Source organism: Salvelinus fontinalis, chromosome 2 (genome assembly GCF_029448725.1).
Source record: "Salvelinus fontinalis isolate EN_2023a chromosome 2, ASM2944872v1, whole genome shotgun sequence".
Taxonomy (NCBI): Eukaryota; Metazoa; Chordata; class Actinopteri; order Salmoniformes; family Salmonidae; genus Salvelinus; species Salvelinus fontinalis.
This window is the reverse complement of record NC_074666.1, coordinates 52,585,916-52,602,007: the sequence shown is the minus strand read 5'-3', so window position 1 is coordinate 52,602,007 and position 16,092 is coordinate 52,585,916. Positions and strand designations below refer to the sequence as shown.

Genomic DNA, 16,092 nt, shown 5'->3' with positions numbered 1-16,092 from the left:
AAATACATAAAAGCAGTATGGGGGGTGAGGTAGGTAAATTGGGTGGGTAGTTTACAGATGGACTATGTACAGCTGCAGCGATCGGTTAGCTGCTCGGATAGCAGATTTTTAAAGTTGTTGAGGGAGATAAAAGTCTCCAACTTCAGAGATTTTTGCAATTCGTTCCAGTCGCAGGCAGCAGAGAACTGGAAGGAAAGGCGTCCAAATGAGGTTTTGGCTTTAGGGATGATCAGTGAGATACACCTGCTGGAGCGCGTGCTACGGGTGGGTGTAGCCATCGTGACCAGTGAACTGAGATAAGGCGGCACTTTACCTAGCATAGCCTTGTAGATGACCTGGAGCCAGTGGGTCTGACGACGAACATGTAGCGAGGGCCAGCCGACTAGGGCATACAGGTCGCAGTGGTGGGTCGTATAAGGTGCTTTAGTAACAAAACGGATGGCACTGTGATAAACTGCATCCAGTTTGCTGAGTAGAGTATTGGAAGCTATTTTGTAGATGACATCGCCAAAGTCGAAGATCGGTAAGATAGTCAGTTTTACTAGGGTAAGTTTGGCGGCGTGAGTGAAGGAGGCTTTGTTGCGGAATAGAAAGCCGACTCTAGATTTGATTTTGGATTGGAGATGTTTGATATGAGTCTGGAAGGAGAGTTTGCAGTCTAGCCAGACACCTAGGTACTTATAGATATCCACATATTCTAGGTCGGAACCGTCCAGGGTGGTGATGCTAGTCGGGCGTGCGGGTGCAGGCAGCGAACGGTCGAAAAGCATGCATTTGGTTTTACTAGCGTTTAAGAGCAGTTGGAGGCCACGGAAGGAGTGTTGTATGGCATTGAAGCTCGTTTGGAGGTTAGATAGCACAGTGTCCAAGGAAGGGCCGGAGGTATACAGAATGGTGTCGTCTGCATAGAGGTGGATCAGGGAATCGCCCGCAGCAAGAGCAACATCATTGATGTATACAGAGAAAAGAGTCGGCCCGAGAATTGAACCCTGTGGTACCCCCATAGAGACTGTCAGAGGTCCGGACAACATGCCCTCCGATTTGACACACTGAACTCTGTCTGCAAAGTAGTTGGTGAACCAGGCAAGGCAGTCATTAGAAAAACCGAGGCTACTGAGTCTGCCGATAAGAATATGGTGATTGACAGAGTCGAAAGCCTTGGCCAGGTCGATGAAGACGGCTGCACAGTAATGTCTTTTATCGATGGCGGTTATGACATCGTTTAGTACCTTGAGCGTGGCTGAGGTGCACCCGTGACCGGCTCGGAAACCGGATTGCACAGCGGAGAAGGTACGGTGGGATTCGAGATGGTCAGTGATCTGTTTGTTGACTTGGCTTTCGAAGACCTTAGATAGGCAGGGCAGGATGGATATAGGTCTGTAACAGTTTGGGTCCAGGGTGTCTCCCCCTTTGAAGAGGGGGATGACCGCGGCAGCTTTCCAATCCTTGGGGATCTCAGACGATACGAAGGAGAGGTTGAACAGGCTGGTAATAGGGGGTGCGACAATGGCGGCGGACAGTTTCAGAAATAGGGGGTCCAGATTGTCAAGCCCAGCTGATTTGTATGGGTCCAGGTTTTCCAGCTCTTTCAGAACATCTGCTATCTGGATATGGGTAAAGGAGAAGCTGGGGAGGCTTGGGCGAGTAACAGCGGAGGGGGGGCGGGGCTGTTGGCCAAGGTTGGAGTCGCCAGGAGGAAGGCATGGCCAGCCATTGAGAAATGTTTGTTGAAGTTTTCGATTATCACGGACTTATCAGTGGTGACCGTGTTATCTAGCCTCAGTGCAGTGGGCAGCTGGGAGGAGGTGCTCTTGTTTTCCATGGACTTTACAGTATCCCAGAACTTTTTGGAGTTAGAGCTACAGGATGCAAATTTCTGCTTGAAAAAGCTGGCCTTTGCTTTCCTGACTGACTGCGTGTATTGATTCCTGACTTCCCTGAACAGTTGCATATCGCGGGGGCTTTTCGATGCTATTGCAGTTCGCCACAGGATGTTTTTGTGCTGGTCGAGGGCAGTCAGGTCTGGAGTGAACCAAGGGCTATATCTGTTCTTGGTTCTGCATTTTTTGAACGGAGCATGCTTGTCTAATATGGTGAGGAAGTAACTTTTAAAGAATGACCAGGCATCCTCAACTGACGGGATGAGGTCAATCTCCTTCCAGGGTACCCGGGCCAGGTCGATTAGAAAGGCCTGCTCGCAGAAGTGTTTCAGGGAGCGTTTGACAGTGATGAGGGGTGGTCGTTTGACCGTGGACCCGTGGCGGATACAGGCAATGAGGCAGTGATCGCTGAGATCTTGATTGAAGACAGCAGAGGTGTATTTGGAGGGCAAGTTGGTCAGGATAATGTCTATTAGGGTGCCCATGTTTATGGATTTAGGGTTGTACCTGGTGGGTTCCTTGATGATTTGAGTGAGATTGAGGGCATCAAGCTTAGATTGTAGGACTGCCGGGGTGTTAAGCACATCCCAGTTTAGGTCACCTAACAGAACAAACTCTGAAGCTAGATGGGGAGCGATCAATTCACAGATGGTGTCCAGGGCACAGCTGGGAGCTGAGGGGGGTCGGTAGCAGGCGGCAACAGTGAGAGACTTATTTCTGGAGAGATTAATTTTTAAAATTAGAAGTTCGAACTGTTTGGGCATAGACCTGGAAAGTATGACAGAACTTTGCAGGCTATCTCTGCAGTAGATTGCAACTCCTCCCCCTTTGGCAGTTCTATCTTGACGGAAGGTGTTATAGTTGGGTATGGAAATCTCAGAATTTTTGGTGGCCTTCCTAAGCCAGGATTCGGAAACGGCAAGGACATCAGGGTTGGCAGAGTGTGCTAAAGCGGTGAGTAAGGCAAACTTAGGGAGGAGGCTTCTGATGTTGACATGCATAAGGCCAAGGCTTTTTTGATCACAGAAGTCAACAAATGAGGGTGACTGGGGACATGCAGGGCCTGGGTTTACCTCCACATCACCCGAGGAACAGAGGAGTAGTAGGATGAGGGTGCGGCTAAAGGCTATCAAAACTGGTCGCCTAGAGCGTTGGGGACAAGGAATAAAAGGAGCAGATTTATGGGCGTGGTAGAATAGATTCTGGGCATAATGTGCAGACCAGGGTATGGTGGGGCACGGGTACAGCGGAGGCAAGCCCAGGCACTGGGTGATGATAAGAGAGGTTGTATCTCTGGACATGCTGGTCTCAATGGGTGAGGTCACCGCATGTGTGGGGGGTGGGACAAAGGAGGTATCAGAGGTACGGAGAGTGGAACTACGGAGTCCATTGCAAACCAAAACAATGATAACTAGCCTGAACAACTGTATGCAAGGCATATTGATATTTGAGAGAGACATACAATAAGGCATAAAGTGATTGCAGGTCTTGATTGGGAGAGCTAGCTAAAACAACAGGTGAGATAACAGCAGCTAGTCAGCTAACACAGCAACAGCAGGTAAAAATGGCGACGACTAGGCAGAGAGGGTCGGATTAACTACACACAGATCCTGAGTTAAAGCACAGAGCCGACAGATAAAACACAAATAAACGGAATGGAGTACCGTGAATTAATGGACAGTCAAGCAGGCATCAGCTATGTAGCCAAGTGATCATAGTGTCCAGGGGGCAGCCGTAGATGGAGCAGTGAGGCCTCCACTAAGCTAGCCCGCGGCGTTTAAAGTTAGTAGCCCGGGGGGTGGTCTGCTCAGACGGAGGGGGTCTGCTCAGACGTTATAGCCTTCAGTCCTAGTTTTGATTCCCTGCCTGTTTGCCTACCTGTGTAGGATCATTGCCTGACTGTGACCACGATTCCTGCCTCCTGTGAAATAAACACCTGCCGCGCTCTGTGCGTGAATCTACAAATTTTTCTCCCTGAGTATTCATTACAGAGTACCTCACCTAAAAACGGAATGGTTTCAGCGGAGCTACAGCGGCGCCTAACCCAGTAAGAGGAGCGTATGGAGGAAATCTGCCGTCATCTCCGCCAGCCTATTCCTACTCCTACTCCTCCGATGCCAGGTATCGTAACCCATAGCCCTCCTTCATTCATATCCATGCCTGGAAAATGACGGTTCACCTGGGAAATGTCAGGGATTTCTGATACAATGCAGCAAATACATTGAGCACAACCCCACTAACTTCGCCACCGACAAGAGCAGGTTGGATTTTGTTGTCTCTACTCACAGGCAAAGCCCTGGATTGGGCCACCGCCATATGGACTGCCAACAGCACAGAACTCGGATCCGAGACCCATTTCCACACCCTCTTCAAAGAGGTATTCGATCACTCTCCCTCCGGTCGTCCTATAGGAGACCTCCTCATAGAACTTCAACAAGGATGCAATTAAGCTGCCGAGTATGCCCTCGCGTTCCGCACCATGGCTGCAGGGAGTGGATTGAGTGAGGCTGCTTTACTTGCCGTCTAAAGACGAGAGCTCAACAGGGAACTTCGGGCGGTGCTGGCCTGTGGAGGTGACCTTCAGGATTTAAATCAATACATTCATATCTTCATCGCCGATGAACTCTGCCACCCAGGAACCCGAAACCTTCTCTTTCCATGATTTCCCCCATCCCGTCTGAGTCTTCCAGAGCCCATGCAGTTGGGCCGTGCTCCTCTCCCGTATATCGAACGTCAAAGGCGGATCCAAGGAGGGCTCTGCCTATACTGTGGAGGGTAAGATCATCTACTCAGCCATTGCCCTGTTCACCCCCCCCCCCACAGAGATGAGAAGGGTCCCTCTGCTGCCATTCAGATAGGCGTGTCCTTACTTCTAAATATCTCCCAGAAGCAATTCTCTATCCCAGTATTGATAACCATGAAGGGGGTTACTAAGTACGTAGATGGCTTGATAAATTCTGGAGCAGCAGGTAATTTTATCAATCACCAGCTAGTACAAGAGCTTGACATTGATCTAACACCTGTCACCCCTCCCTTAAGGATTAACACCCTGGACAGGCAACCATTGGGCACGGGCTTCATTATGCACCTGACAGTGTCACCCTCCAGATTGGAGTCTTCCTCTCCGAAACAATTCAACTCATGGAACTCTCATCACCCAAACAGCCACTCATCCTCGGACACCCCTGGCTTTGTCGTCACGACCCTGCCATCTCGTGGTGACAAGGTGAACTACTGTCCTGGTCTTCTACCTGCTTCACCAGTTGTCTTCACCTACCCTGCAGAGCCACCACCATTGAGGCCTCGCAGTGCCACCCACCATACCATCTGAATCCACCCAGTACAGCAAAATCAAGGCCTCTGCTCTGCCACCACATCGCCCAGGGGACTGTGCTATTGACTGACTTCCTGGAGTGTCCCCACCGAAGGGCTGTGTTTACCCCCTATCCTGGAAAAGGAGGCAATGGAGAACTACATTGACGCACTCAAATGGTTTCATTCGTCCTCCTTTCCCGGCTGCGTCCAGCTTCTTCATTGGAAAAAAGGACAGTGGTCTCCGCCCATGTATTGATTACCGTTCCCTGGATGACGTCATGATCAAGAACCGTTTCCCTCTTCCTCTGATCCCAGCGACCCTTGAACAAGTGGGCCGCGCCAACATCTATACAAAACTCGACCTGCGACGTGCATATAATCTTGTCCATATACGTGAAGGAGACAAATGGAAGACCTCATCACCGCACTATGAATACCTGGTCATGCCCTACGGCCTTACTAACGCCCCTGCTGTCTTCCAATCCTTTATGAACGAGGTTTTCCAGGACATGATCAACCACCTTCTCATCGTCTACATTGATGACATCCTGACTTACTCCCACTCCTTGAAGGAACACATGCAGCAGGTGCAAAAGGTTCTTCAACGGCTCCTTGACTATAATCTTTTGAGTACTGAAAAGAGCACCTTCCATGTATCTCGGTGAACTTCCTCGGTTTCGTACTGACACCTGGAGGGGTCAGCATGGATGAGCACAAAGTCACCGCTGTCAGTAACTGGCCGACAACCTCCACCGTTAAGGAACTCTAGCGTTTCATTGGGTTCAACTACTATCGCCGGTTCATTCGGAACTTCAGTTCTACTGCCGCTCCCCTCACTGACCTTAGCAGCCAAAATACCCCGGACCCTTCAATGGACTGATACCGCCTTGACTGCTTTCGACAACTTGAAACGCCTCTTCACCTCAGTTCCTGTCCTTCGCCAACCTGATCCAACCCTTCCTTTCACCCTGAAGGTGGATGCCTTTGGCGTAGGAGACATAATCTCTCAGCGGGTGGGAACACCTCAAATCACATCCCTGTGCCTTCTCCAGGAAGTTATCCTCCGCTGAGCGGAATTACGATGTGGGGAACAGAACCCCTTGCCATCAAGCTGTTCCTCAAGGAGTGGTGCCACTGGAGGGTGCAGAACATCACTTCATCCTAACAGATCATTGTACTCTAGAATATATCAAAGTTGGCCAAGAGGTTAAACTCCAGACAAGCTCGCTGGGCTCTTCACACGCTTCCATTTCCATGTTACATCAATGGAAAGAAATGTAAAAGCTGATGCGATCTCCCGCCAGTTTGACCTTCCGACCAGTAACTCGGCCCCTACACCCATTCTTCCTTCCTCTTGCATTATGGGACTGGTACAGTGGGAGATTCACTCTGCCATACAAGAAGCCCTAACCTCAGACCTGGCTCTTCCTGAGACACCAGCTAGGAAGAGCTACGTACCAGCAGCTATTAGACCCCCAACTGATGCTATGGTGTCACGTCCTTGGGGTCAGGAAGTCCAGGCATTACACGAACCACCGAACTTCTAGCTCATAAGTTCTGGTGGTCCTCACTGGCATCCGACGTAAGGGATTACGTACTCCTGTCCAGTCTGCGCCAAAACCAAAGCCCTCGTCATCTCCCTTCCGGTAAGCTTCAACCTTTGCCAATCCCTCACAGACCCTGGTCCCACATAGCTGTTGACTTAATCACAGACCTTCCTGAATCCTCTGGTAACACCACCAGCCTTGTCATGGTAGACCGTTTTTCAAAAATGTGTCAGGTAAATGAGGAAGAGGAACCAAACGCCATGGAATTGGCTGAGTGTTCTGTCCGTATGGCATTCCGGAGGACCACGTCTCTGACGGTGCGCCCCAGTTTGTCTCCCAGGTGTGGAGAGCCTTCTGTGACTGACTGGGGGGTCGCCCTCAGCCTATCCAAGTACCATCCCCAGACCAATAGGCAGACGGAATGCCTGAACCAAGAAATAGAGACGTACCTCTACCAACAATGTTCTGCCTCGCAGAAGTCGGTATATGGCCTGGGCCGCATACACTCAGAACTCACTCATGGGGGGGTACTGCATTTATTTTCTAAGTCAACCTTGTGTTCTGTTTGTTCTTGAACGTAGCCCTGTCTTTCATTTTTGTTCATTTGATATCACCTGTGTTAGTTACTCACCTGGAAAAATAAACACCTGTATGTGAATCTACACCTTTTTCTCTGAGTATTCATTACAATTCTAAGTTGCAGGGACTCACTCAGTGTGAATTTATGTTTTTTAACAATTTTTTGAATGACTATCTCATCTCTGTACCCCATTTCAATTATCTGTAAGGTCCCTCAGTCTAAGTGAATTTCTAACACAAAGACCCTGGGAGGTTTTCTGATGCCTCACAAACAAGGGCACCTATTGGTAAAAAGCAGACATTGAATATCCCTTTGAGCATGGTGAAGTTATTAATCACACTGCGGATGGTGTCTCAATACACCCAGTCACGACAAAGATACAAGCGTTCTTCCAAACACAGTTGCCGGAAAGGAAGGAAACCACTCAGGGATTTCACCATGAGGCCAATGGTGACTTAAACAGAGTTTAATGGCTGTGACAGGACTGAGGATGGTTCAACATTGTAGTTACTCCACAATACTAGCCTAAATGACAGAAAGGAACCCTGTACATACATATTCCATAACATACATCCTGTTTACAATAAGGCACTAAGGTAAAACTGCAAAAAATGTAGCAAATAAATTCACTATGTCCTGAATACAAAGCGTTATGTTTGGGGCCAACACATCACTGAGTACCACTCTTCATATTTTCATGTTATGGGTATGCTTGTCATCAGCAAGGACTATGGAGATTTTTAGGAGAAAATAAATGTAATAGAGCTAAGCACAGGCAAACTCAGAGCAGCACCTGGTCTGCTTTCCAGCAGACACTGGGAGATTGTCCACTTTTCAGCTGGACAATAACCTAAAACACAAGACCAAATATACACTGGCGTTGGTTACCAAGATGACATTAAATGTTCCAGAGTGGCCTATTTACAGTTTTGAATTAAATCGGCTTAATCTATGGCAAGACTTGAATGGCTGTCTAGCAATAATGAACTAGACAGCTTGAATTTGTGCAAATATTGTACAATCCTGGTGTGGAAATCTCAAACTTAACCAAAAAGACTCGGGTGACCCAAAGATGACTCGGGTGTAAATAATTATGTAAATGAGATACTTCATTTTCAATAAATATTAAACATATTTTAACTTTGTCATTATGGGTTATTGTGTGTAGATGGATACGAAACATATATTTAATCACTTTTGAAATCACGCTGTAACATTTGGAATAAGGGGAGTATGAATACTTTCTGAAGGCACTGTAGTACTCTAAATCCCTGAATTTATGTTAAAAAGAATGCAAGATAAAAATAGCTGACACCATTCAAACCAATGAGGGTTTTGGAACTTTAAAGCCAATTATCTCATTTTAGAATTATTGTTTTGCAGATAGAACCTTATAGTCCCAAGCTCTCGAGTATCTATAGTCAAGTTTCATGCTTGACGAAAGATCGGCGTACAACCATCACTGTCTATGAACTCTATTTTATTTTATTTTTTATTTAACCTTTATTTAACCAGGTAGGCTAGTTGAGAACAAGTTCTCATTTACAACTGTGTCCTGGCCAAGATAAAGCAAAGCAATAAATAGGCCATAGTGGCGAAATTATTACAGTCTGGCAAATTAAACACTGGGGTGATAGATGTGCAGAAGATGAGTGTGCAAGTAGCGGTACTGGGGTGCAAACGAGCAAATAAATAAAATAAATAATATGGTGTTGAGGTAGTTGGATGGGCTATTTACAGATTGGCTATGTGCAGTGATCTGTGAGCTGCTCTGACAGCTGGTGCTTAAAGCTAGTGAGGGAGATATGAGTCTCCAGCTTCAGTGATTTTTGCAGTTGGTTTCAGTCATTCGCAGCAGAGAACTGGAAGGAAATGCGTCCGAAAGAGAAATTGGCTTTGGGGGTGACCAGTGAAATATACCTGCTGGAGCATGTGCTGCGGGTGGGCGCTGCTATGGTGATAAGATGGGGCTTTACCTAGCAAAGACTTGTAGATGACCTGGAGCCAGTGGGTTTGGCGATGGATATGAACCGAGGGCCAGCCAACGAGAGCATACATGTAGCAGTTGTGGGTAAAATATGGGGCTTTGGTGACAAAACGGATGGCACTGTGATGGACGGCATCCAATTTGCTGAGGAGAGTGTTGGAGGCTATTTTGTAAATGACATCGCCGAAGTCAAGGATCGGTAGGATGGTCAGTTTTACTAGGGTGTGTTTGGCAGCATGAGTGAAGGATGCTTTGTTGCGAAATAGGAAGCCGATTCTGGATTTAATTTTGGATTGGAGATGCTTAAAACCTGTTGGGGATGGGGGCGCTGTTTAGACTATTTATGCTAATGTGGCTAATTTTTTAAACGGCTTCCCACAAAATCTTTGATCGTACAATATGCATATTATTATTATTATTGGATAGAAAACAGTCTATAGTTTCTATAGGAGTTGAAATTTTGTCTCTAAGTGGAACAGAGCCCATTCTACAGCAATTTCCCTGACATGGAGTCAGATTTGAGAAATGTTGGCCACTCTTCTGAAGTCATTTAAAAGGGCACTGTCGTTGCTATGACTATACGGACACTTCTTACGTCTTCCCCTGGATGCCTTTACGTGATGACGATTCCAACGGGGTCGATTGCGCGTTCACAGGCCCTACAAATCAAAAAACCCTGAAGCTAGTCATTCTTTGGGAGCTGCGTCATGAGCCTAGAGGACCCCGGCGCGCACCTGTTCCAAGCGTTAGTTTAGCCTGTTATATTTCTCCGGTCATCTTTTCACTCGTTATAGGAGTTAAAAACATCATAAGGTAGTTAATTTAAAGCGTTTTATAGCAATTTATATCCGTTTAGTGCGATTTTGGGACATTTATTTTTGCAACGATGTGAAAAGTTGGGCACGCTTTTCAGTTCATCCCGAACGCAGTTGACATTTCCACATGGCAAGAGGACAGCTTTCCACCAAAAGACGATTTCTCCCAAGAAAGGATCCTTTGCCCAAGATACTGATGGAAGAACAGCTCAAGGTAGGACATTTTTATTATGATAAATCGTGTTTCTGTCGAAACATTTTAGTGGCTTAGGACGCCATGTTTTTTGACGTAGCTTCGCTTGGCGCAAACTGTATTGAAAAGTAAGGATAAATTAAAAAATGTAATAACGCAATTGTATTAAGAATTAAATTGTCTATCAATCCCTGTCCACCCTATATTTTTTAGTCACGTTTATGAGTATTTATGTATAAGAGTAGATCACTGTCTAAGTGGCGCAAGGACATTTTCTGACCAGCCTGTCTACATTTCACATTGTCTAACCATGATTTTGGTGGCTAAATATAAACATTTTCGATCAAACTGTATATGCATGTTGTAATGTGATGTTACAGGAGTGTCATCGGAAGAATTCTGAGAAGGTTAGTGAAAAAATTAATATCTTTTGGCGATGTTGACTTTTATCGCTCACTTTGGCTAGAATCAATGCTGGGCTGCTAATTGCTATGTGCTAAGCTAATATAACGATTTATTGTGTTTTCGCTGTAAGACACTTAGAAAATCTGAAATATTGTCTGTATTCACAGGATCTGTGTCTTTCGATTCGTGTATGCTGTGTATTTTTACGAAATGTTTGATGATTAGTAGTTAGGTAAACACGTTGCTCATTGTAATTATTCTAGTCCATTTGTGATGGTGGGTGCAATTGTAAACTATGCCATCTACCTGAAATATGCACTTTTTTCTAACAAAACCTATCCCATACCATAAATATGTTATCAGACTGTCATCTAATGAGTTTTTTTGTTGGTTAGGGGCTATAAATATCTTAGTTTAGCCGAATTGGTGATGGCTACTGGTGTTGGTGGACAAATAAAAGATGGTGGATTATGCTAATGTGTTTTTAGGTAATAGATGTACATCTTTACATATTGTGTCTTCCCTGTAAAACATTTTAAAAATCGGAAATGTTGACTGGATTCACAAGATCTGTGTCTTTCATTAGCTGTATTGGACTTTAATGTGTGAAAGTTAAATATTTTAAAAAAATATTTTTTTTGAATTTCGCGGCACTGGTTTTTCAGTGGGGGGGGGGGGGTGTGCCGCTAGCGCCACGCTGATCCTAGACAGGTTAATGTGAGTCTGGAAGGAGAGTTTACAGTCTAACCAGACACCTAGGTATTTGTAGTTGTCCACATATTCTAAGTCAGAACTGTCCAGAGTAGTGATGTGGGCAGGTGCGGGCAGCGATCGGTTGAAGAGCATGCGTTTAGTTTTGCTTGCATTTAAAAGCAGTTGGAGGCCATGGAAGGAGAGTTGTATGACATTGAAGCTCGTCTGGAGGTTAGTTAACACATTGTCCAAAGAAGGGCCAGAAGTATACAGAATCCACCTCTGCGCAGAGGTGGATCAGAGAATCACCAGCAGCAAGAGCGACATCATTGATATATACAGAGAAAAAAGTTGGCCCGAGGATTGAACCCTGTGGCACCCCCATAGACTGCCAGAGGTCCGGACAACATGCCCTTCGATTTGACACACTGAACTCTATCAGAGAAGTAGTTGGTGAACCAGGCAAGGCAGTCATTTGAGAAACCAAGGCTGTTGAGTCTGCCGATAAGAATGTGGTGGTTGACAGTGTCGAAAGCCTTGGCCAGGTCGATGAATACAGCTGCACAGTATTGTCTCTTATCTATGGCGGTTATCATATCGTTTAGGACCTTGAGTGTGGCTGAGGTGCACCAATGACCAGCTCGGAAACCAGATTGCATAGCAGAGAAGGTACGGTGGGATTCGAAATGGTTGGTGATTTGTTTGTTAACTTGGCTTTCGAAGACCTTAGAAAGGCAGGGTAGGATAGATATAGGTCTGTAGCTTGTTTGGGTCTAGAGTATTTCCCCCTTTGAAGAGGGGGATGACCGTGGCAGCTTTCCAATCTTTGGGGATCTCAGACGATACGAAGGAGAGGTTAAACAGGCTAGTAATAGGGGTTGCAACACTTTCTGCGGTTAATTTTAGAAAGAGAGGGTCCAGATTGTGGCCCGGCTGATTTGTAATGGTCCAGATTTTGCAGCACTTTCAGAACATCAGCTATCAGGATTTGGTGAAGGATAAATGTGGGAGGCTTGGGCAAGTTCCAGTGACCCCTCAACCGCAGGGTGGTTGACAGGGGTAGGGTGTAGCCAGGTGGAAAGCATGGCCAGCGGTAGAAAAATCCTTATCGAAATTCTCAATTATCGCAGATTTATTGGTGGTGACAGTGTTTCCTAGCCTCAGTGCAGTGGGCAGCTGGGAGGAGGTGTTCTTATTCTCCATGGACTTTACAGTGTCCCAGAACTTTTTGGAGTTAGTGCTACAGGATGCAAATTTCTGTTAGGAAAGCAAAGGCTATCTTTTTCAAACTGCCTGTGTATATTGGTTCATAACTTCCCTGAAAAGTTGCATTTCGCGGGGGCTATTCGATGCTAATCCAGTACGCCACAGGATGTTTTGCAAGGTAAAGATTGGTGTGCACAGATAATATTTTTGACTGTCTAGGCTTGGTTCAGTCCTAAAGTATGTAATCACAGACCGTTATATTGAGTGGTACTGAAGTGAATAAAAAAGGTATCATGAGAAAGTTTTGCCAAGGGTTGTGAGTTCATGCCATAGTTTTCCTGTTGATGTGCAGTAAAGATGACTTTATCTCTAAAATGCATTGGAATGTGGTCATACTCAGCAGCCAGTGTTACGCCTGCTAAACAAAAACACATGCTGAGAAGAAACCTGACACTTGATACTGTGTAAAATGAAGAAGTGAAGCTTATTTTGGAGCACAGTGAAATATTTCATCCCCGGACCATATCCCGGTAATATTTAGCAGTGGTTAGTGATATTTAATACGAAAGTTCAAGTCATCATCTTTTTTCGCTTACTTAACTGTATTATGGTGCATGTGTCATGAGTTTAGTCAATTTTCATTCCACTCTAGCATAATCATATCCAGTAATAACAGAATTTAATCGCATCTTCTTAGTGACTGCTGTGAGCAAATAACCTGTGAACACAAATTGATAGGAGCAGATATGACGGCTTTAAAAGCCCCTTAGTATTTTATAGATACAGAGTCCTTGTTTATCTAACCCTAGCCTCTCTTTCCTGGGTATTGTCTTTCAGGTCAGGAGACAAAGTCTGGTCTCCAAATGTTATTGAAGATGGCAAGACAAGTCCATACATGGCCACATTGGAGACTGAGTCACCACAGGTATGAGCTGCACTTGTTTACATGCAAATAAGAGCCATAGATACGATTATATACACTGAAACAAAATATAAATGCAACAATTTCAAAGATTTTACTGAGTTACAGTTCATATAAGGAACTCAATTGAAATAAATTCATTAGGCCCTAATCTGGATTTCACATGACTGGGAATAAAAATATTGATCTGTTGGTCACAGATACCTTAAAAAAAGGTAGATAGATGGATCACTTGTCAGTATCTGGTGTGACCACTATTTGCCTCATGTAGCGCGACACATCTCCTTTGCATAGAGTTGATCAGGCTGTCGATTGTGGAATGTTGTCCCACTCCTCCTCAATGGCTGTGCAAAGTTGCTGGATATTGGCGGAAACTGGAACACCCTGTCGTACACGTCGATCCAGAGCATCCCAAACATGCTCAATGAGTGACATGTCTGGTGAGTATGGAATTATGTACAGATCCTTGCAACATGGGGCTAAAACATTAGGGGATGGCATGGATGAATGGCACGACAATAGGCCTCAAGATCTCGTCACGGTATCTTTGCATTCAAATTGTGATCGATAAAATGCAATTGTGTTCGTTGTCCGTAGCTTATGCCTGTCCATACCATAACCCCACCGCCACCATGGGGCACTATGTTCACAACGTTGACATCAGCAAACCGCTCGCCCATAGAATGCCTGAGTTGAAACCAGGATTCATCCGTGCATAGCACGTTTCTCCAGCATGCCAGTGGCCATCGAAGATGAGCATTTTCCCACTGAAGTTTGTTACGACACCGAACTGCAGTCAGGTCAACACCCCAATGAGCACGCAGGTGAGCTTCCCTGAGACGGTTTCTGACAGTTTGTGCAGAAATTCTTTGGTTGTGCGAACCCATAGTTGTAACATCTGTCTGGGTGGCTGGTATCAAACCATACCGCAGGTGAAGAAGCCAGATGTGGAGGTCCTGGGCTAGCGTGGTTACACGTGGTCTGCGGTTTGAGGCCGGTTGGACCTACTGCTAAATTCTCTAAATGATATTGGAGACGGCTTATGGTAGAGAAATTAACATAAAATGTTCTGGCAACAGCTCTGGTGGACATTCCCGCAGTCAGCATGCCAATAGCACACTCCCTCAAAACTCAAGACATCTGTGGCAGCGTGTTGTGTGACAAAACTGCACATTTTAGAGTGGCCTTTTCTTTTCCCTAGCACAAGGTGCACCTGTGTAATGATGCTGTTTAATCAGCTTCTTGATATGCCACACCTCTCAGGTGGATGGATTATCTTGGGAAAGGACACATGCTCATTAACAGGGATGTAAACAAATTTTATCATGAAACTTTAGAGAAATACGTTTTTTTGCATATGGAACATTTCTGGGATCTTATATTTCAGCTCATAAAACCTGTGACCAACACTTTACATGTTGTGTTTATCATTTTGTTCAGTGTAGATTATCTTCTGATATACTGCTGCCTCGATGGTTCCCAAAAGAAATTATCCAGATGCAAGCCGAGGCGTTGCCGGTGAACTTTGCAGCGTTTTCCGATACTGAACAGAGGGTGAAGCAAAGTGTAACGAAAACAAGCAGACAATGAGCGTATTGTGGCCGGGAATTCTGAGAAGTGACCATTCATCTTTTATTGTTGCCGTTGGTTGTCATGTTGGGGCGCTTTCCCATGTCCCAGTCCCTTCAGTGTAGCGATCCCTGTAAACTGGGATGAATGGTCACACAAAGGCCTGAACTTATTTCATGACTTCATCAATTGAATGTTGACGCTATACACAGCAGACAGATGTATTGAGTTCCGCTTCAGTAGGCAGGCTGGTGGACATGTTGAATGAAAGAGCTATACGAATGGTGAAAGGTTCCATACAGAACAAGTGCGTTCTATCCCTGAGGTGAATATGGTGAATGTTTTTTCCATGTAGCTGCGACTGAGTTTACAGTCTTTTTTTGTCTTCAGAAATCTGCATAGATATTTTATTGCTTAACACGTGTAACATCTATTAAGTCAAAGCCACTGATCCTTATTCTAAATATTCCTAATGGTCTTGGGGTACCTGGTTGATATACTGCTCTTGTAAACATGGTAGTCATAACATAAATCGTCCTAGTGATACAGGAGGTGAAAGACCACCCCATTACAGCCTTCAGGCAATCCGATGAGACAGGCAGATTCCCTGAGAGGGGTCCTGGGGATTGGGAATGTTGTATTTCACCATCTCGACACAAGCTGAAGTCTGAGCGAAGGGGAACTATCAACTCAAACTCTGTATATAAACGGAGACAGGCATGCTAGCAGTGTCTCCTGTGTGTGTATAATCGGAGAATGCTGCTCTACCTCCTGGATAAGTTACAGAGGGAGGTTTGGAAACCTTGTATCCACTCTACTCTCTACTGAAAGACTGGCTCCTTTTTAATAGACTTAAGGTTGAGAGCTAAAAATGGCAAAGTGAGTAAGTAGCATTAGCTTAATTTGCTTTAGGTGGAGGCTTGTTAACATGAAAGGGAAACAGTTTGTTGGTTGGTCCCTTGAGTTAGCCCAAATGAGGC

The 16,092-nt window shown here is 45.5% G+C and overlaps 1 protein-coding gene across 3 annotated transcripts in view; it reads left to right on the top strand.

The window, feature by feature from the left end:
* The window catches only part of LOC129820974 (PDZ and LIM domain protein 4-like), a 72,434-nt gene that overhangs the window by 32,441 nt on the left and 23,901 nt on the right, over positions 1 to 16,092 (top strand). For all 3 annotated transcript variants that reach the window (XM_055878159.1, XM_055878167.1, XM_055878175.1), the window contains exon 3: positions 13,459 to 13,546. In XM_055878159.1, coding sequence (XP_055734134.1) covers positions 13,459 to 13,546 — 88 coding nt within the window. The remainder of the gene's footprint in view (positions 1 to 13,458; positions 13,547 to 16,092) is intronic.